Source organism: Marmota flaviventris, chromosome 19 (genome assembly GCF_047511675.1).
Source record: "Marmota flaviventris isolate mMarFla1 chromosome 19, mMarFla1.hap1, whole genome shotgun sequence".
NCBI classification, from domain to species: Eukaryota; Metazoa; Chordata; class Mammalia; order Rodentia; family Sciuridae; genus Marmota; species Marmota flaviventris.
Window position 1 is genome coordinate 13,165,030 of NC_092516.1, and position 20,903 is coordinate 13,185,932.

At 49.3% G+C, this 20,903-nt stretch overlaps 1 protein-coding gene across 3 annotated transcripts in view; it reads right to left on the reverse strand.

Moving 5' to 3' along the window:
* Positions 1-20,903, reverse strand: part of Syt17 (synaptotagmin 17) — a 60,105-nt gene that overhangs the window by 16,883 nt on the left and 22,319 nt on the right. For all 3 annotated transcript variants that reach the window (XM_071605269.1, XM_027940883.2, XM_071605268.1), the window contains 2 exons: positions 9,028-9,148; positions 7,370-7,525 (listed from right to left, as the gene is read on the reverse strand). In XM_071605269.1, coding sequence (XP_071461370.1) covers positions 7,370-7,525; positions 9,028-9,148 — 277 coding nt within the window. The remainder of the gene's footprint in view (positions 1-7,369; positions 7,526-9,027; positions 9,149-20,903) is intronic.

Genomic DNA, 20,903 nt, shown 5'->3' on the forward strand with positions numbered 1-20,903 from the left:
GATCATGTTCATTCCCTGGTCAAACCGCTACAAAGGCTCCTCAGTGAACTGAGGGGAAAACCCACAAAACTCTTTTCCCTCAGGATCTGCTGGACCTGCCCCTGCTAATTCTGCAAACTCACGTGGTCTCCCTGCTCTGGCCATTTGGGGGTCCCCTGGGAGAAACAGAGAGAGGGTCTCCTTGCTGTTCAAAATGTGTTCCTCTGGGTCTTTCTGTCAGATGTTGAGGGGCCATTCCTGACTTACAGGGCCAGTATCTGCCTCTTAACCAGATCCCCAGGGGATGCTCACGCACGTCACCCACGGCGTAGAGGTTCAGAGAGAGGAGCTTAGGAACCAACCAGCGTTAGTTGACCACTCAACCACTGGCCAGCTGAGTGACTTTGGTAAGTCACCAGTTTAATAAATTCCTGCATAATGAGGAATTCTCCTTGCCCCAAGAGAGGTCTGGCCTCTGTCCTGGGCTCCTGAGAGTGACCCCTCACCCCTGGAATGTCCTGCCTCAGAGGAGAGCCTGCGTGCTTCAGGGCTTTGGTGGCAGGTCATCCTGGCAATGTGACATATGATGGGACTCTAGAGCCACATGGCATTAGTTCTAAGTCTAGAGACACTGATGACTAAAGATATTATGAGACCTCTGGAGGCGGGGCTGGAGGTGGAAGGAAAGACACTTGGACAGAGTGTGACTGGACCACGTAAAGGGCCAGACACCAAGACTCAGTGAGCTGTGCTCTGTATGGTCACACGGGGTGGCCAGGAGGAGGTGACAGTAATAAATCCACCAGGGACTTGCCCTCCTCCCTCGGCTGATGGAGACGGTCCTATGGACCCCCTGAACTTGAACCTGTGGCTCGTACCTGAAATGAGGAAAAGTCTCGTGGGCACTGCTGTCTCCGACTCTGTCGGGGCTGAACCCATCGCATTTTCCCTCTCTGAGCTTCAGTTTCTCCAACTGAAAAATGGCCATAACACAGATTGTCCCTTATATGTTTGCTAAATGAGGATAATGAGGGCACAGGAGGTTTACGGTGGACATAAGTACCACTGTTGCCACTGTTTGGATAAGAAAATGGAAGATCAGAGAGGTAAAGCAATGTCTTCATTGACACACAGAAGCCACGTCTGGCCGACATTGGCCACAGGGCCATACAGTGTCCCCAGGGGTTGCTAATGCCTTCTGGGAAGGGAAGAACTGGGGTGGTGTGGCTGAGATGGGGTCCCAGCAACCTGGTAAGAACCTGCCTGAGCTCCTCCAGGGTAAGTTGCCCTCGTCCACTTCTGTTCTCTTCTCTCCTTCCAAGATTCACATGGTGGAAGTTAGACCTCTGGATCCCTCTTCCTGGGTCCCAGTTTTCTTTTCTCTGTGGCCCAAGCTGCATAATTTCTCTCGATCTCTCTTCCAGCTCACTCCCTTTTCCCTTTATCGTCATCATTCTGTCATTCGGCCCACCCAGTGAGTATTTTATTTCAGTTATTGTGCTTCTTCCGTTATAAAATTTCCAATTGGGGAAAAAAAATTCCATTTGGTCTTAAAAAAAAAAAAACTAACTAAACTACTACTCTGTGCTGAAATTCCCCATTTACTATTGTTCTCAAGAGGGTTTGCCGTACCTTTTGGAGCATGGTTATCATCGATGCTTTAAAATCTGATTGTTCCCATATCTAGGCCACCTTGCAGTTGGTATCTGTCCATCCTAATTTCTCTAAGAATTTGTCAGATTTCCCCAGTCCTCATAAATCAAGTCATTTCAAATCGTATCCTCGTCATTTTGAACATTATGAGACTTCAGTGTCTTGTTTAAATCCTGCAGCATGCATCGATGTGTCAGCAGCTGACCAGGGTAGGTCCTGACCACAGGTTCTCATCTGCCATCTGCAGACTGTGACTGCAATGTCAACCCTGTTTGCCAAGCCTAGGCAGTGCTGCTCACGTCGGCCCCTCTGAGGTGTCCCCTAGGGCCCAGTTTAGGACCTGGGTTAGGGACTACCCTGTAGCTCAGTTCTGAAAGCCCACGTGATACCATCTGGGGTGAGATCAGCTTGTGAGCAGCTTGAAGTTCATGCACAAGTCTGTGGTCCCTTCTCAATCTCCCCGCTTTGTGATCGTCCCCACACTCTGGCTCCCAGGGGTACACCTTCATGGCCTCTGGTTAGAGAGCATGGCCTTTAGTCTTCCTCCACTCACTCCCCGTGACCAGGTCTGGAGCTCAGCGGCAAGGCCAGCTCTTGCTGTGACCTGTCTCCCATCTGCCAATCCCAGGGAACAGCAGGAAGCACAAACTGGCCTGGTCCTGCGGCCGGGTTGGCACAGATCTAGCATCCGTCCCTGGCTGATGGACACGGCACCAGCTGGCAGCTTTGGGGACGCTGGCGATTAGGTGAGGGAGACGCTGGAGAGACGGGCACAGGCAGCTGGGCCGAGCTGTCCACCACCCGGGTGCCAGCATTCCGACTCTCTCACACTGTGATGATTAAAACGGCAGACAGGATTTTCCAAGCGTCCATTTCTGGACTGGATGGGCCCATATGCTGACTTGTCTCTAATTCCCATAAGAGGCACGATTTGCTATATTGGATACAAGAGGAAGCTGGCACTCAGAAAGGTGGAGTCACTTGCTTGAGGTCACCTGGCTGGTTGACAGGGGGGCCCAGATCCAAACCCAGGTCTGCGCAACTCCAGGGGCCGTCCCTCTGGGTAGGGTCCATCTATTCCCAGCAGCATCAGGAGCATCCCGTCTGCTAGTTATGGAGCACTAACTCTGTACAGGGCGCGATCTAAAGCTTATGCTATGAAGGACTGAGGCTGGACGCTCATGACAGAGGAAGAACTTGGGGCTCCCCAAAGGGGTATCATTTACCCAATGTCAAGGGCTTGCCAGGTGGGAGGCGAAATCTGAACCCAATCATAACCTGCTGAGATACTGATGGGCCTGCAACCCTCTCTCGAGGAGGCAGAGCTGGGCTGGTGCCCACAGAGTCAGGGGAAGAGGGCTGGGAGGAGGTGGCGGCTGGGCCGAGGCAGGACCAGGACTGTGAGGGACATCTGTGTCTTAGAACAAGCCCACGGCCTCCACCTCAGACAGGCTGGGCCCCTCAGACAGGATATCCTGTCTCCCTGCTGCGTATCCTCAGCTTCTCCAGGGTCCTGCTTTTCAAACGTGTCCTCCGGTGCCCACTGGACCGGGGTCAGCCCTGCCTTCCAGGCCTCTCAGCTGTTCCTGCCGCGTCTCCCCACCCATCTCATTGCCCCAGCAGATTCAATTAACCAATTTGATGCTCCAGCTGCAGAAAGCCAAGTAATTATGGAAAACAGACCAGGTGCCTTGGAACTTGCTCTCACAGTGGGGCCTGGGAGGCCTCCAAACAGACAGCAAGCTGGGAGGGAGGCAGAGCCATCTAGGCCAAGGCTGGCCAGCCCAGCCTGCATAAGCGAGCTATCTGGCCAGCTCTGACAAATACAGATGCTCCCCAAAGAGCAAAACAAAAGCAGAGACCCAGGCTGGTTCTGTTACTATGGGCTGGAGCTTGGTCATCAGGATTTTTAAAAAGTCTTTGTCCCATTTTCTGTTGCTATAATAAAATACCTGAGGCTGGGAAATTTATTAAGAAGAAAGGTTCATTTGGCTCCTACCTGGGTTTTTTTGATCTTTCCAAACTGAAACTGTATACCCAATAAGCAATAACTCCCTATGCCTCCCCTCCCATCCCCTAAGGACCTTCATTCTATTCTCTATGATTGTGACTACTCTGCATACTTCAAATAGATGAAATCATGCACTGTGAGTCCTTTAATGACCTCCCATCTTCAATGTTTTTCCATATTGAGGCAGGTGATGGATTTTCCTTCTTTTTTAAGGCTGAGTAATATTCCACTGTATGGACAGACCACAGTTTCTTTTTCCATTCATTCCTGCTTGGACACTTGGGTATTTTGCCCCATTTAGTTATTGTGAATAATGCTGCTGTGAACATTGGTGTACAAATATCTGTCCGTGCTTTGAATTCCTTTGCACATATACCTAGACACAGAATCGCTACATCATATGACAATTCCATTTCTAATATTTTGAAGTATCGCCATTCAGTTTCTTTCTTTCCTCCTTCTCCTTCCTTCCCTCCCTCCCTTTCTTCCTTCCAAAGTGGCCCAAAGACCTCCGGGGCCAGCTCCACTTTCCTTGGGTTCTGTAAACCTTCCTGCATTTCCCAGAAGGACTCTGGACCACACGTTGCTATCTCAGGAGTCAAAAAGTAAATACTCCCCTTTCTTTTCTTTTCTGTCTTCCTTTAAAAAAAAAAAAAAACAACCCTCAGTTGCAGAAATCACCTAATTGAAAGTTGCAGGAGAAGAACCCTCCTCCCCACAGGGAAAAGGGAACTATTCAGAAAGCCCAGCCTAGCAGCTAATTGCCGGTTTGTATTGGGGATTCTTGGCAAATGCTTAAATTGCAGATCAACCTGACTTTTGTGATGAAGTGTTTGGAAACACACAAGGGGGCTGGGTTTGAGATCCTCAGCCTGGAGGTGACAGTGCCGCTTTCTCTGCTGACAAATAAAGCAAGTTAGAATCTTGTGGATTTGCATTCAGGAGAGCGGCAGCTTTGCCTGGATTTCTACAGGCTGCATCCCCATTTCCTCTATTATCCCAGCCAGTGGCCTGTATATAAAATGCCAGCCAGCCGTGATTCCTACTCACACGGTGGCTCTGAACCCTGACTGAACATCAGAAATATCTGGGTGCCTTAAAAATACATTTACATATGTCGGGCACAGTGTTGCACACCTGTCATCCCAGCAGCTCAGGAGGCTGAGGCAGGAGGATGGCGAGTTCAAAGCCAGCCTCGGCAACTTAGTGAGGCCCTGAGCAACTCAGTGAGACTCTGTCCCTCAGGAGGCTGAGGCAGGAGGATTGCAAAGCCAGCCTCAGCAACTTAGTGAGGCCCTGTTTCAAAATAAAATATAAAAAAGGACCAGGATGTGGCTCAGTGGTTAAGCGCCCCTCAGTTCAATCTCCAGTCCCCCACAGAAAAGTTGTGAGAGTGCTCACTCTGTGCTAGGGACAGCGCCCTGCACTGTGTGTGTGCTGATCTTGTGGATCTACCTAGTGTTCCTTAGAGGGGTCCTTGTTATTCCCGTTTCACAGATGAGAAAAACCTAAGCACACAGACTAGCCGAGGGCCACCAAGGTGACTGAGTGGCAAAGTTGGGACCCAGGCTGGATCTCCAGCCTGTGCACTCAACCCCTGACCTTCTGGTCCTTGGGCCTTGTACACCTTTCTGTCATGTCACTCAATCTAACAAGCATGTGCTGCTTTTGTCGTAAAATTTTAGGTGAAATATGGAAGTGTTGGGGCTCCCAGGGTCCTCTGAGGTCCCCTCTTCGTCCAAGCAGGCCACAGGAAGTCTTTTATACCAGTCCAGGTTGGGAATAGATATTCACGCCTTGATCTGCATTTGGTTCAACCTCGGCCTGCTCGCCTGCCACTCAGGGACTGGACAGTCACTGATCTGTCGGGGCCTGACACCTTGGAGGGGGCGGCCCTGGTCTGTAACAGCAGCTGTCACAGGCTGCACCAGTGAGGATCGTGAGATCTGCACAGGGCAGGCAGCGCTTCATTAGACACAGACTCCAAGCCACAGGCCCTGAGATGGTCCAAAACCAACGGGCCCATGGGGGGCCTCTGAGGATGGACACGTGCAATACAGGAAGTGTAACCAGCTTGTGCAGAGGGAGCCTTGCACGAGGGTTCTTCAGCCCTGAGCTCATGGGAGACCTGGGGCCAAGGATTCTAGACTAGATCTAAGCAGAGAGCTTCCATGTGCCCCGAGAAGGACTCCTGAAGGGGTGACATTGGGTCCCCAATGCCAGCCCTACCAGGTGCTGGAGGAAATGCAGACCTTTGACCTGTCGAGCTGGCAAGACCAGAGCTTGAATCCTCTCTCTCTTTCTTCACTTGAGAGCTTGGAAGGGCTGCGTAGCCTGAGTCACTAGACCTGTAACCTGAGGACGATAATAGTGACTGACTGACAGGGCGGGTCATGGTGAATATCAGCCATGATATAGGGAAGTACCTACTGTGATAAGGACACATGGAATGATACTGTGACTTTCACTGACTCCGATCCCACATGCGCACGGTTTCTGAGACAGCTCCCACTGACCCCTACCTCACACCATTTTTACTCTTGTGAAATCCCTTCCTCTTGAATGTGGGCTGGACCCAGCGAGTTGCTCTCATGAATAGAACTGGGCGAGAGTGATAGTATGTTACTTCCAGTATCAGATGACAAAAGATTCCTCCTTTCCCTCTGTCGCTCCTTCACGTGACCACCACAATGGAAGCCGTCTGCCATGCCGTGAACTGCCCCATGGAGCCGCCCATGCGGCAAGGAATCGAGGAAGATCACCGGCCAACCACCGGGAAGGGACCGAGTCCCCCAATCCAACAGCCTGCAGGGAACTGAGTCCTGCCAACCACTACAAGAGAGCGCTCGAGCACAGACCCTCACGATGAATCCAACCACACATATGATTATGCTGCACCAATAAATACATAAACAAATAACAACAATAAAAAAGACAACAGAGCTTCCCTGGTTGGGCCTTCAGATGAGCCTGCAGCCCCAGCCAACTCCCTGACTGCCGCCTTGTCAGAGATGCTCACTCAGAGCCACTCAGCAAGAATCTGACTACGCTCCCAAGCACAGGAACTGTGATTGTTGATTTAAGCTACAGTGTGACTACTGCACCCTGGAAACAAGACTAAATCACACCCTGGAAAAAAGCAGACTGAACTCTACAGGACAGTGGCAGATGATGCCTTTACTTAAACACTCTATCCTCTGGGAACCCTTTCAAAGTCCTCATCTCTGAGTTATTGACTCTATTTTCTTATATGTCCCCCTATTAGACTAAGGAACTTGAATCATCATCATCATCATCATCATCATCATCAACATCATCATCATCAAAGATTCCACACAGTGAGCACTTATTATGTACCAGGTGCTGTTCTGTGGTCATTAGATACCTATTCATCACAAGAATCTTATGATACAAGCACCATTACTGTCCCCAGTGAGAAAACGGAAGCTCAGAGGAGTCAAGTGACCGGTCAAAGATCTGAGTTATCATGTGGCAGTTCCGGGAAATCTAGCTCCAGAGTCAGATTCGTAACACAGAACGATTTTGTTACACGGCTCCACGGTCTTGCCCAAGTTCACAGACGGTAAGTGGATTCAAACTCAGCTGGCTGAACATCCGGCATGACGTTCCTAAACACAACTCGCTCCAGATGCCTTTCGACTCTGGGACAGGAAGGGGTTGAACGTGCCTCACCTGGGCTTCCTCGAGGTCTAGGGGGCTACCCACCTGTGAACACGAGGCTGGCATTTTCCAGTTCTTCTTGGGGAACCTTGAAGCTAAAGGACTCATTGTAGAAAGGATCAATGGTGCCTCTTAAGAAGGATGTCTTCTTGGTTTTCACGAGCTTGAGTCCGTGCACCAGCTGGATTTTCACAAATGGGTCTGAGATTTGGACACAGCACCAGAGAATGTTGAAGACCATGGAAACGAATCCACTCACCCCTCCACTAGGACCACCCCCTCCACCAGTCCAGACCTCTCTTTCATTGATTAATCTCCCGTCCACCCATCTCTTCTATCATCCACGCACCATTTCCCCAACCACTCCTTATCTGCTCATCCTTGTCCTTCATCCCCAGTTATCTAATATTTACCAACCTCCCCCAGGTTTCAGTCACGGAGCTCATTTTAAGGTAAGAAAACTGAGGACTCAGCAGAACAAATGACTTGCTCAAGCTCAGACCAGTAGAGTTAAAACCAGGCTCAGAGGTTACCCTGGATCTTTGTCTGCTGACAAATTTATCACATCAGGGAGCTCACAGCCCATCCACAGGAGAAAAGAGATTAACGAATTATAAATATCATCCTTCGATCATTTTATAGTTTAGAAAGGGGACTCATGTACATTAACTAATTCAACATTTATTTAAGATGTCAATGCAGTGAGATGAATACTGTTATTATGCCAACTTTTGAGATGGAGACATCGAGGCATTTAGAGAGGTTAAATAACTTCCCCCAAGACCACATCATCTGTACACAGCGGAACTGCGATTTGGTTCCAGGAAGTTTGACTCCTGAACCTTTTTACTCATTCATCACACCGTCTCTCTCCCACTGGGATGAGTCTGAAACTCTCCAAACCTCACACCAATTCTTCCACCAGTTCCCTTGAAACCCCCTGTTTTACAATGTGTCTTTTGAGCATGCAATGTGTCTTCTAGACTCGGTTGTTACCTTATTGCAAATATAATTTATTTTGTTTATTGCATTTAGAGAAAACAATATTTCCACCATTGAATTTAAGAGATGCCAGGGACTGTGGCTATTTTCACAAGAATACCTTTTGCTGTCATGGGAGAAGCTACATACAAATGTCACAGAACCTGTTCTAGTTCATTAAAAGTCATGTTTGAGTTGGTTTTGCTATAGACACTTAACACGTAGTCCTTTCAATTAACACATATGCCTTTCAAAGCTGGGGTTCATAAAGATTTATGCTACACATGGAATGAGCTGGGGGTGAAAAAAGAAACTACCAGGCTGTGCCCACCATGCTGGTGGATTGGAATACAAAGTCATTACACACTACCGCCACCTAGAGCATGGTGTCTCTATTGCAGGCACAGTTTTGTGAAGGTGAGCAACCTCCTCGGGGCTTCCATGTGTTCAAAGAAAATCTAGATTTTTCAAGAGTGATCACACCTGGTCACAGTCCACTTCCCAGTTCAAACAGGGCTCCCAAGATGGTATCAAGTACCTGCTTCATCCTAAGAGATGTTTGATCATTTATTTTCCTTCTTGAACTAGCATCCTAATTCTGAATGCTATCTGCTCTCCCAAAGCCTTATCAAAAGAACACAGGATGCAGAAAAATCAGGTTCCCCCAAACAAACACAGATGTCCCCTTAAAGAATTTGGGGGAGGAAGGGATCTGAGTGTACCTGAGCCTTGGCTCACATCGGTCTGAAGAAGCTGCTTGGCTCGAATGATGTCCACATTCAGTCTCCCGGCACTCGGGAGGTAATTCAGAGACAGGAGCAGCTCCCCCAGCTCCACTTCATTCTGCAGAGAAAGAAAATGGTGAGAAAGTCGCTTTTTTTTCTTTTCCTCTCTCATTCCGTTTGCACCCACCATGCAAGAGACGGATTCCAGCAGCTTCTAAATGAGTAGCTGTGGGTGGATCCGTTGACAGTGGGTGCCTGTTTCGTTGACTTCTTTTAGATTCTGCCTCCAATTATTTTCTTCAATCCATCACAGAATGTTTTCTTCTGCCCTTAGAGCCCTTAACAGCAGCAACCACAATTTTAACAACAAAAGTTTGGATAGTTTAAAAAATGCAAGATGTCACGTATTAGGCTAAGTGCTCTCTATATGTCATAGCAAATTTAATCTTCATAATGAGTCCCCGAGGAGTTAGTTTATTTACTGACTGAAGAGATGAAGAAATGGAGGCTCAGAGGGGTTAAGTAACATGTCCAAGGCCACACAGCACGAAAGTGGTAGAACTGGCCTTTAGACCCAAGGAAGCTGCGGGATGGTGGGGCACAGGCGAAGGCTGCCATTTTGGCAGGGAGACCAACTCTCTCTGAGAGGTGAGGCTGGGGGACGGCCCCAAATGTCATGAAGGACTGAGACTCGGGAGGCAGGGAGGGAGCTCACCAAGCAGAGGGAACAGCAAGTGTCAGGGCCGGTGGCGGAGGAAGGAATGAACTTGGTGTGTTTAAGGGACAGAGGAAAGGCCAGGAAGAGCTGATGCGAGAGACGTCCATCGGAGCCAGAGCAAGCTGCCCAGCGCTGTCCCCATGGGGGCCTGGCCACCCTCACAGGACTCAGGAGGAGGAGGAGAGGCCATCTCCTAGGCCCTCAGCACCTACAGGCCTTTCCTGGATGGACCGGGCGGCTCTCCTTCCTGGGGCCCGAACACCCCATCAGCAAGGCAGCTGCCCACGCGTCCCCAGGGTCTCTGGCAGCCACTAATCTCCTAGAAAGAGTTTCAAATCTTTCTATCGAAGCCCTTTCCTTCCTCCTTCCCCCGCAGGACACAAGCTTCACCCATGCTGTCCCCACCCCGAGCACGGGATGGCGTGTCTTCTGGCCAAGCGTCGGCCTTGATCCTCTCTCTCCTGCGGGATGGGAGCCATCAATTTGCACAAAACCGATGTTTGGAGTCAGGGGACAGCTGTGGAAAATAGAGAGGGCGCTCACTGAGCCCCGTCAGAGGGTTTGCTGATCCGTGTGACCAACATTCATTCCATAACCTAGGTCGACAAGACGTGGCCCCTGGGGCGAGTGCGGGGAACATGGGAAACAGCCAAAGTTCCAGAGGTGGCACCCCCATTAGAAAGGCCACAACAAACAAATCAATAATTACACAAAAGCAGAAAGTGGCAGGTGTGGGCAAGGTTGTAACTCTGCTGGTGACAATGCGACACGGTGCGGCCACTGTGGTCAGCCACTGTGGCAGCTCCCGCAAGGGTTGCACACAGAGCTCCCATGCGGGCCAGCGATTCTACTCACAGGTAATCCCCCCCTCCCAGAGCAGAAAACACACAGCCACACCAAAACCTGCTCCCCAACATTCACAACAGCCCCAAGGGGGAGAGGCCCAGTGTCCACCATCGGGAAAAACAACTTATGGTCCATCCAGGTGACGGGTGCTCTTCAGATACGACAAGGGACGATGCGCTGACAGGTGCTACAATGTGGGTGAACCTCGAGATCATGCTCAGTCCAAGAAGCCAGACACAAAAGATCACATTTGGTAGGACTCCATCCAGACCGTGAAACCCACAGGGACAGGAAGCAGACTGAGCAGCTGCTGGGACCTGGGAGCAGTGGGCACGGCAGTGTGACTGCTTCACGGGCACAGGGTCTCCTTTGGTGATAGAATGTTCTGGAATTTGAGGTGATGGCGGCACACCACTGGGTGTGGACTCAATGTCGCTGAATCACATACTTTGAAATGGCTGAATTTATGTTTATATGAATTTCACCTCAATTTAAAAAAAAATTATAGGGCTTATGTGTTAACAGGCCATAGGAACCAGACCCAGGAAGACTGAAGTACAGCCTATTCCCCGCAGGGGCGGGGACAGAAAGGGCTTCATGCAGAAGGAGACACTTGGGCTAGGCCTTGAAAGGTACATAGGATTTGATCCGGTTTATTCTATTGCTGAGAAATGTTACAGCAAAGGCCATCCATGCAAATTCTGCTCCTGAACTTCCCGATCTCACCACATAAAACCCCAAGTGACTTGTATTTATAATAAAGTAGCCAACAATGCTTGATAACTTAAGATTTTAAGATAAATTAGGAATCTCCTTACAAATAACATCACCCCACTTTGCATTCCCGGTTTGTGTGGGTAAGCGGGAAAGAATGCTGGCTTCCCCTTAGGCAGAACAGGTGTGTGCTCTGGACCCCCCAGAAGCAGGTAAGGTCCTCCACCTCCACTTCAAATATCAGAAATATATTTGAGAGGGAAAACAGTGGATATTTCAGTAATAACAATGAGGAATCATTGAGACACGAGGACCTTGCTGAGACTGACAGTTAGAACTGTTACTATTTTGAATGGCATAAGGTAGGAATTGGGGCCTCAAGGTCTTTATTTTAACCCAGACCTGGAGAAAGTGCAGAGTCCCCCACTTTAACATCTGCCCCAGAAGGTGCAGCACAGAGGATCAGCAGCAGCCCACGTGGGCATCAGAAACTGTAGCTCATGCCTAGCACGCTTGAGGCCCTGGGTTCCTTCCCCGGCACCTTAGAAACAAAACCAAAAGCCAAAACCAACTGCAGTTCTAAAAACCAGAAGGCAAAAATGTCCCCCCAAGGTTTCCTGGAGCCAGAGTCTTTCTTAATTCCTCTTCCCCTGCGGAAGTATCTGATACTACATTTAAAAGCTGACCAGTAGCCAGTGGATAAAGAACTTCAAATGTGGGAACTGAAAGCAGGGCCACCTCATCCAGACGCTCCCCAACCCGTTGCCCCCAAGACAGATCGTGGATAAACCAGATGCCCATAAAGTACTGGTGGATAAAACTGCACCAACTTGGGGTGATTTTGCCCTTTCCGCATCTCCTTCAGGGATGTTTGACAATGTCACCACAGTTTTGATGGTCACAACTTGGGATAAGGATGCCACTGGCATCTGGTCTGGTGGGAAGACGTCAAGGATACTGCTACACATCCTACAAGGTGCAGACAGCTCCCTCTTGCTTCAATGAAGAATGATCTGACCGCAAATATTCGTAGGGCCTGGGTTGAGAAATCCTGAACCAAACCCATGAATCCTGGGCTCCTTCAGGTTTCTCTCTTGGACACAACTCTGGCCAAGCCAATTGTTAACAGGAACCAGACTTGAACTCTTCTGCAATCAATTTCAGAAAAGACCGTTCCCTGCCTCAGTGGAACTTGTTCTGAACCTTCTTCAGACCCCAAGAGGCCAAAGCACCAGCTCCCAGCCAGAATCTCGAAAGGCTGAGCTAAGGTTCCCCTCCTTCCGCTTCCTTCCCATAGGATAATCCTCCCAGGAAGTGGCCACGCCGTCCCAAGGAGAGTGGATGCTTGTTCTGGAAGGATCTCGTTCCTCAAGTCCCCCTCCCCTTAACCAAACTTAGTACAATAATGTTGGATGCCGGAGCTGAAATGATTCAGCGGCACACTCTATAAAAGAAAACAGAACCATGCCATTCGCTCTTCTCCCTCTTTAAAATCCTCCATCGCTCTTAAAATCTAGAACTCTCGGCCTGGTCTGCAGCGGGATCTGCCCCCTCGGCACTTCTGACACTTGCAAGGCGTCCTTCTTCACCGTGGAGGGCTGTCCTGTGCACTGAAGGACATTAAATAGGTCCCCAGCCTCCACCAGCTAGAAGCCAGTGGCATCCCCTCCCCACTCCTGTGACAACACCAAATGTCTCGGGCATTGCAATGTCCCCTGAGGGCAAAATCACCCCGCTGAGAACTACCCATCAGAAGGACCTAAACGAGTTGGCAGAACCCATCCACCAACCACGTTTTCCTTCTGTTTTTTGAAAACACAAGATTACTCCAAGGCTTGCTCCTGCTGCTTCCTGGGAATCTCAGGTCAAATGTCACCTTCTCATCTAAACTTTCCGTGGCCATCCCACTACAAACAGCCCCCTGGGTCTATCACACCACTTTATTTCCTTCATGATACTTTGTTCTTTCCTGATATTTTCTTGCTCTCCCTAAAGGCCAGGACGGCACCCATCTGCCTGCTACTGTAGATGATCCAACTTGTGATGGTTCGACTTATGATCTATTTCCACTTTACAGTGACATGAAAGGAATCGCCACTCAGTAGAAACCATCCTTTGACTTTTGATCTTTCCCTGGCCTAGTGATATGTGGTCTTGCAATGCTCGGGCCGTGACAGACAGCTCAGCTCCCAATAAGTCACATGATCAAAGGAGAAACGAGGAGTGTGCTGTGTTGCTGAATTGGGATGTTTGGCAGGTTAAGTGGTGCAATGGTCAGCTTTCCCTCACTGTAACAACATACCTGAGATAATCAGCTTATAAAGAAGAAAGGTTTATTTTGGTTCACAGTTTCAGAACTTTCAGTCCATGATCTGTTGGCTCCTTTGCTTTGGGGCTGTGGTGAGGCAGCACATCATGGTGGGAGTGCATGGTGGAGCAAACCCATTCACTTCATGGCCAGGAGGTGAAGGAGAGGAAGAGGAAGGGGTTAGGGTCTCATTCTCCCTTTCAATGGCACACCTCCAATGACCTGAAGACTTCCTAGTCCCCAGCTCTTAAAGGCTCTGCCATTCCCCAACAGTGCCACTCAGGGGAACAAGTCTTCATTACATGGACCTTTGGAGACACTTAAGATCCCAATTATAGAAGACAGAATAAATCTTTTTTTTTTTTTTTTTTTAACTGGGATTGAACTCAGGGGCACTCGCCCACTGAGCCATGTTCAAAGCCCTATTTTATATTTTATTTAGAGGCAGGATCTCACTGAGTTGCTTAGTGCCTCGCTGTTGCTGAGGCTGGCTTTGAACTCGCCATCCTCCTGCCTCAGCCTCCCAAGCCTCTGGGGTTGCAGGTGTGCGCCACCATTTTTGACTTAGAATATTTTCAGTTTACGATGGGTTTATGGAAATGTGACTCCATCGCAAGTCAAGGGGTACCTGCATTTACAGCACCCGGAACCACGTCAATCCAGATGACCCCGAGCACCAGCTCAGGGGGCCGCAACATGGAGGCCGATCTGTTGCCATACCACGGTCCTAGAGGGGACCTCAGCGAGACATCCTGTCACCTGCTCTGAGTTCAAGACAGTCGAACCTGAGATAGGAGAAGGGACTGGGTGACTGATGTCACTTCTACCTCTTCTCTTTTTGAGGCAATGTCACACATGAACATAGCTCCTTTCCTTTCTTGTAAGAGTCTGATGAGCTGAATTTGGTCAAAGCACGTGGGGTGGGCTGGGGAGAACCAAAATAGGCCCGAAGCCTCCCAGAAAGCTCCCCAGCAAGCGCTGCAGACAAAAAGCCTCTCTCCCTGCAGCCTCTAAATGCACAGGCTCTCATCAATAAAAAGGAAATCAAAGAAAACCATCTGGGACAAAAGACATTCTCTGGGGAAGACAAGAGCCCGGCTCTCCTCCTGACGGCTCTCTCTGAAGTGCTTCTAAATGGCCCTTTGGCTGGCCCTTACCTGGCAGAGGGCTTTATCTGTGTGCACACAACTTCTAAGCAGCCCAAACTCAGCTGCGCCCGCCCCACCGCCACCTGGTTCGTCTTTTGTCTCTTAATTTACTGCACAGACAACCTTACGTAAGAATGGATCTTTCTTAAAAGCAAAATCCAACCACAATCCCAGCATTTTACACATTCCACCAAATGCTCTCTTTTCTTTCTGTTCCCCCTCTCTAAAAGTCCCCCGCCCCCTGCCACTGTCAATGCTGCCTCCATAACACAGGCAAATTCTTCAATTCCCTACCTTAAAAACTTAAACATATAGCCCCACTTGGCATCTGACGACAGAGACACGATAAGGTGTCATTTTTAATGTCCACACGTAACATTCCATGAAGCTGAATTACTGTAACAGATGGTAACCACTTTCCTATGGCTAGACACTGGGGTTATTTATTTCTTTATTTTTTTTGATACCAGGATTGAACCCAGGGACACTCCACCACTGAGCCCCATCCCCAGCCCTATTTTGTATTTTATTTAGAGACAGGGTCTCATTGAGTTGCTTAGCGCCTTGCTAAGTTGCTGAGGCTGGCTTTGAACTCGCAATCCTCCTGTCTCAGCCTCCTGAGCCTCTAGGATTACAGGCGTGCGCCACTGTGCCTGGCTGTTTTTAATGACTTCAACTGGACACGTAGGCATTTTCTTTCTTCTAGGTCACATCCTCATAAAATCCAAGCATGGGATCACTGGCTCAAGGAAAAATCAAGATCTTTTTCCCTGCCACTTGATGTGAATTGCCTGATTGCTAGAAAACGGCTGACCTTTAAACACTAGCAGAGGGGAGCACAGAAGTCTCCCCACCCGGTGACCAGCACTGACTACTCACATTTTAGCAAATGCATGCAGGATCCGTGTCCCTGATAAAATATACAGCTGCAAAATGCTACCACATGCTTTGGTTGCATTTCTCAGATAGAAAATCTGGGCAGGTTTGGAGTTAACTGAGCAGGAGCCCCCTTTTCCCCTTATCTGAGGGGTGTATTCCAAGACCCTCCAGGTCACAGATACTGTAAGGCCTCGTGTATACCGTCTGGGCCTATATATTCATACTTATGCTGTAGTTTGATTTCTACATTAGGCACAGCAAGGGATCCATCATGATGATCATAAAACAGAACAATTATAACAATTCATTGTAATTAAAGTTATTTAACATTTATGAATTCTTTCTAGAATTTTCCATTTCACATAGATTCTGACCATGGTAGACCCTGTTGACTTCAATCAAGGAAAGCGAAACTCGATCAAGGGGGACAAGAGTATTTCCTTTTTTGCTCAGGAACCGTGATTGTCTGACTCTCTGGGTAAGTTCAGAGTCCTCTGGGTGGCCACGGCGTGGCCGAGGAGACAATCAATTTCACACTGGATTATATTTGTCTGTTATTAGCCGGCTTTTAGGTTTTCCTTGTTCTAAGGATACCTGATTGTGGGTTTAGTTTAAAAATGCAAAATCCTCCTAAGGAGGGCGAGCCCCTGCCCATGTTTGTCAGTTATCCACCCTTTCCCTTCTGCGAAAATCCCCTCCAATTCTTTTGGCTCATTTGTCTATTAGGTATGTGTTTTCTCTTATTAATTTACAATTGGGCTTTAAGTATTGCGGACACCAATTATTCAGCAGCTATGTGTAGTTATGGGATGAGTTATGTATCCCCCTCCATGCAGAATGGGACCGTGTTGGAAATAGGATCACAGCAGAGGTGACCGACAGCCCTGGCCAACTAACCCTGCGCAGGGCAAACGTCTTCTCCCCGCGTGGCTGGCCTTTTGAGTTTCTTTACCATGGTTTCTGGTGGACAGAAGTTCATAATGTTAACACAATACGTGTGTCCACGGTTTTCCTCTGTGGTTTGGACCTTATGATCACCTAAACAGACACTTAGCTACACGAAGGTCATAAAGGTATTCTTTCTTTCTTTCTAAAACTGAAAATCTGGACTTGAAACTCCAAGTTCTTGATTGCATGGGCTTGGCTTTTGGTGGACGGTGTGAGGTCAGGCTCAGTGTTATTTCCCCTCCATCTTCCCAGCCCCTCTGCTAGAATAGACCTTCGCCAACTGTGGGTGCATGGACGTCTGTCTAGTTATACTTCATATGTGAAGCCAAATCTTCCAGGAAAGCTGGAGGGCAGGTCACCCTTTGGCCTCTGGGAGTCTCTGCTGTGGGCTCAGCAGCCACTCCAGCACCTGCAGAGACAGAGCCCAATGCTATCTGAACTTGGGTTTCCCAGTGAGACCAGGCTCTTACTCATCAAGACCTCTTTAACAGAGCATGTCCAGCCCAGCTACTTACAGAGAACTAGCCAGGCACACAGCGAGCACACAGTAGGCACTCAATGCTTGTCCACTGACCAGGTGGCTAAGGCAGGACAAAGCATGCAGCAGTGACCAAGACAGGCGGGAGCCATGGAACAGAGGTCCTGAGAGTACACAATGCTTTCCTGATTAACTATCAGGCCGCATTAATTATGCAGTTGTTTAATTAGCACGGTGGTGTGTGTCATGAGTAAGGGCTGCGTGGGAGCCTCCCTGGAGGAAATGGTACTGAGGTAGAAAGGCAGAGCTGCGGCTCCAGGAGGCTCCAGTTTGGATCTGGAATGTTCAAGTCTCGGTCTCCAGCTTGACACTATTGGGAGGTGCTGGACATTTTAACAGGTAGGGCTTAGCGGGAGGTCATTGGGTCATTAGGGGTGTGTCTTTGAAAGGCATTGTGGGAACATGGTCTCTTTCTCTTTTGTTCCCTGGCCAGGAGAAGAGCAGGTTTTTTTTCTGCCATGATGTGCCACCACACCCACAAATCCATAGTGCAATCATGGCCGGAAACCTCTAAAAACAAAATAAACCTTTTCTCTTTTTAAGTTGATTTTCTCAGGGTTTTTTTTTTTTTTTTTTTTTTTTTTTTTGTTGTTGTTGTTTGTTATAGTAACAGAAAGTTGACTGATACAAGGGCCAAGAAGCAAGGCCAATGATCAACTGAGAAGCCTAATATGGATCAGTGATGGTGGGGAGATGGGAAACTAGGGGAGGCCACTAACAAGGGAAATGAGGTGGGAGGAGGCGGCATCTCAGAGCTGATGCTGAATGACACAGGAAGCCGCTGGAAGGTGGGAAGCAGGAAAGACAGCGGCTGGGCACCTCCCTGGCTGCTGTGTTGGGAAGTACAGGGGTCAACAAAGGCGAGCCCCTGAGGACAGCGTCACAGAGTTCCAGGTGGGAGGTGACAGTGGCCTGGGCCTGGCTGGAGTGGAAGGGATCTGAGGTGGCTGGGAAGTGATGTGATTTGCCCCTGGGTATGGGATGTGGCCCCCAGGTCTGGGGTGGACGGTGCCCTCCAGCAACGCCCGTCGGGGAGGAACTTGGGGAGAAGCCAACAGGTGACCCTTCAGGTGAAGAGTGAGATGACCCCAGCCGACCAAGCAGGGGACCAAGGTTCCTGTTTCCAAACTGCCCTCAATGTGACAGTCCTCCAGGGACCTTGTAAAAGGCAGACTCCTGGGACCTCCGGGAACCCGTTCAGTCATCCGTCAGGGCAAAGCCTGGGAACTGGTGTTTGTTACATGTGCCTTAGAAATACTGATACTGTCAGGGGATCGAGTGGGACTCTGGAGGGACCTTCAGGTCCCTGGAAATCTCCCCCAGGGTGCTCCACTATGACCTTCGACATCCCGCACCCCAAGCTGAACTAATAATGGCCACCCACCCATCCTCACCAGCCCCTCCCGCTCCTGGGAGACCTGAGCCAGCTGACCGAGGGCCCTAGGACCCCACAACCCTCCTCCCTCAATGTCCTTTCCAACTCCCGAAATCACCAACTGGGAGCCCACCACAGCCACTCAGTGTCACACCTGGACACATCTCGCACCCTATCAGGAGTCACCCTGCCTCTGGCAACTCCGGGAGAGGGAGCCATTTACAGGTGGAGGCCAAGGGTGCTGTCCAATGTCCTGCCATCGTGGGACACCGCCACAACACAACGACCCAGCCCAGGACGCCACGAGCACCATGGGAAGACCCCACCTGTAAAACCACCTCATACAAAGTCCAACCTGACCGGGGGTCTCGCCTGTATTTTTTTTAATCTTTAAATGGCTCCAGTTCCCCTCAGAATAAGAGGTAAGATCCGTGACCTGGTCTAGGAGGCTCGTCCCACCCCAGCTGCCTTCCATCTGGCCTTACGCCATTCTCAAATGATGCACCAGGCAGATGGAACATTCCAGACCAAACTCCTCCCACTCTCTGTCCATCCATGGTGGCCTGTGGCCTTTCCATATGCTCCTTACCTCTTAGGATGAGCTCTTCTTGGCCACTCATTCCATGAACAGAAACCCCACGTGAAGCCAGGTGCTGGGGTGGCACCAGGCGCAGAGCCATGAATGTCCAGGGAGCGCCCACAGAGGACAGGTCTCCAGACTCCGGGTTCTAAACGTCACCTTGGGCTAGACACCAAGCCCTCACTGCCCGCCCTACCTCCAGGACCCACACTGGAGTTGACACGAGGAACCCCCTAACATGCTCGTGAGACCAATGCACTGTGACCACAGCAGCAAACACTTTCTGAGCGTGTCGCGTGCATTAGCTCATCCAGTTCTCAGAAGGACCCTGGGCTGACACTGCTGCCCACCTGAGCACACAGGTGCACCAGGCAGAGTTCTCAGCACTTGCCTTTATTTCCCTGACTAATCCTCACGTGGACCCTGTGGGGAGGACCTATGACCCTCCTCAACAAGAATCAAGACATGCTCAAAGCGTAACAGAGACAATGGGTTTGACACTTTAGTATGATAAGGCAATGCCGAAGCTCAGATTGATAATTTTTTATAGGTTACATGTGGAAAGGATGACGTTTTAGCTATACTGGATTCAATTAAAAGTGTTCAAATAAATTTAGTTGTTTTTTTTTTCTTTTAACGAGGCTTTAGGAAATTCAAAGTTACATGTGGGCCTCACATTGCATTTCTTTCTTTCTTTTTTTTTTTTAGTTGTAGATGGACACAATATTTTTATTTATTTATTTTCTAATGTGGTGCTGAGGATCGAACCCAGGGCCTCATGCATGTGAGGCAAGCACGCTCTACCACTGAGCCCCAGCCCCAGCCCCTCACATTACATTTCTATCAAACAGAATGTTCCATGCTATGAAACAGGATGCTGATTATAGGTAATACATTGGAAAATCCAAATCCATAATCTGAAACTATGAGTGATTCGATGCTCCAACTCCCAAGCCCACAGGGTCCAGAATCCTAGGCAGCAAAGGTCTACCAGAGTCTATTCTGGACAGGGCAAATCTCAGGTGAATGCAATTTGCAGAAACATAAATACCCAGCACTCCCATTGGCAAATATCATTTTCCACTAAACACATTTTTCTTCTTCTGGGACCAAATGAAACATTCCTCCTCAGCAGGCAATTCTGTTTTTGTAACACAAGATACTAGACCCGGACAAGACTCAAGAATCACCCGCCATGAACTTCTAAGTGCACTCTAACTTGAGTCTGCTGTCTTCCAGAAGGGTTCCGTGGAACACCACCAAAATGGCAGCCGTATCTTGGCTGTGCTCTGTACACCAGGCACCGGCATGGCATGGGCATGGTACCAGCTAGGCCATTTCACTAAACCACCTCCCATCCAACCAGTAAGTGGCAGAGCCAGGCTTAACACTCTGCCCTGTTCTATTCTGCTCTAATGGCCAAACTCTTTCCACCCTCCACCACCACCCAGCATGCTCTGAATGAAGTCCAGAGCTCACCTGCATTAGAATCTTCTAGCACATTGGCTAGAATGCAGATCTGTGGGCAGCACATCCAAGAATTAGGAAATCAGAATCAATAAGGCTGAGGTCTGGGAACCTCCTCCGTCTCTGCTCTGGGAAATGCTAATGCTTGGTCAAGAGGTAGTGGACAGCCCGCTCTGTGTCAAGGCCCTGTGCACAGCCTTGCTGGCAGCTGGACTTCAGTGTCTGAGAGCTGGACTCGGGCCTCAAGACTCTGCCTCCAACTGCAACCCAAAGCTGACCACTTGCCACCTCCACCTTCCATAGAGTCCAGAGTGTCCCCATCTTTCATCCACAGCCAGCAAAACTCCTAACG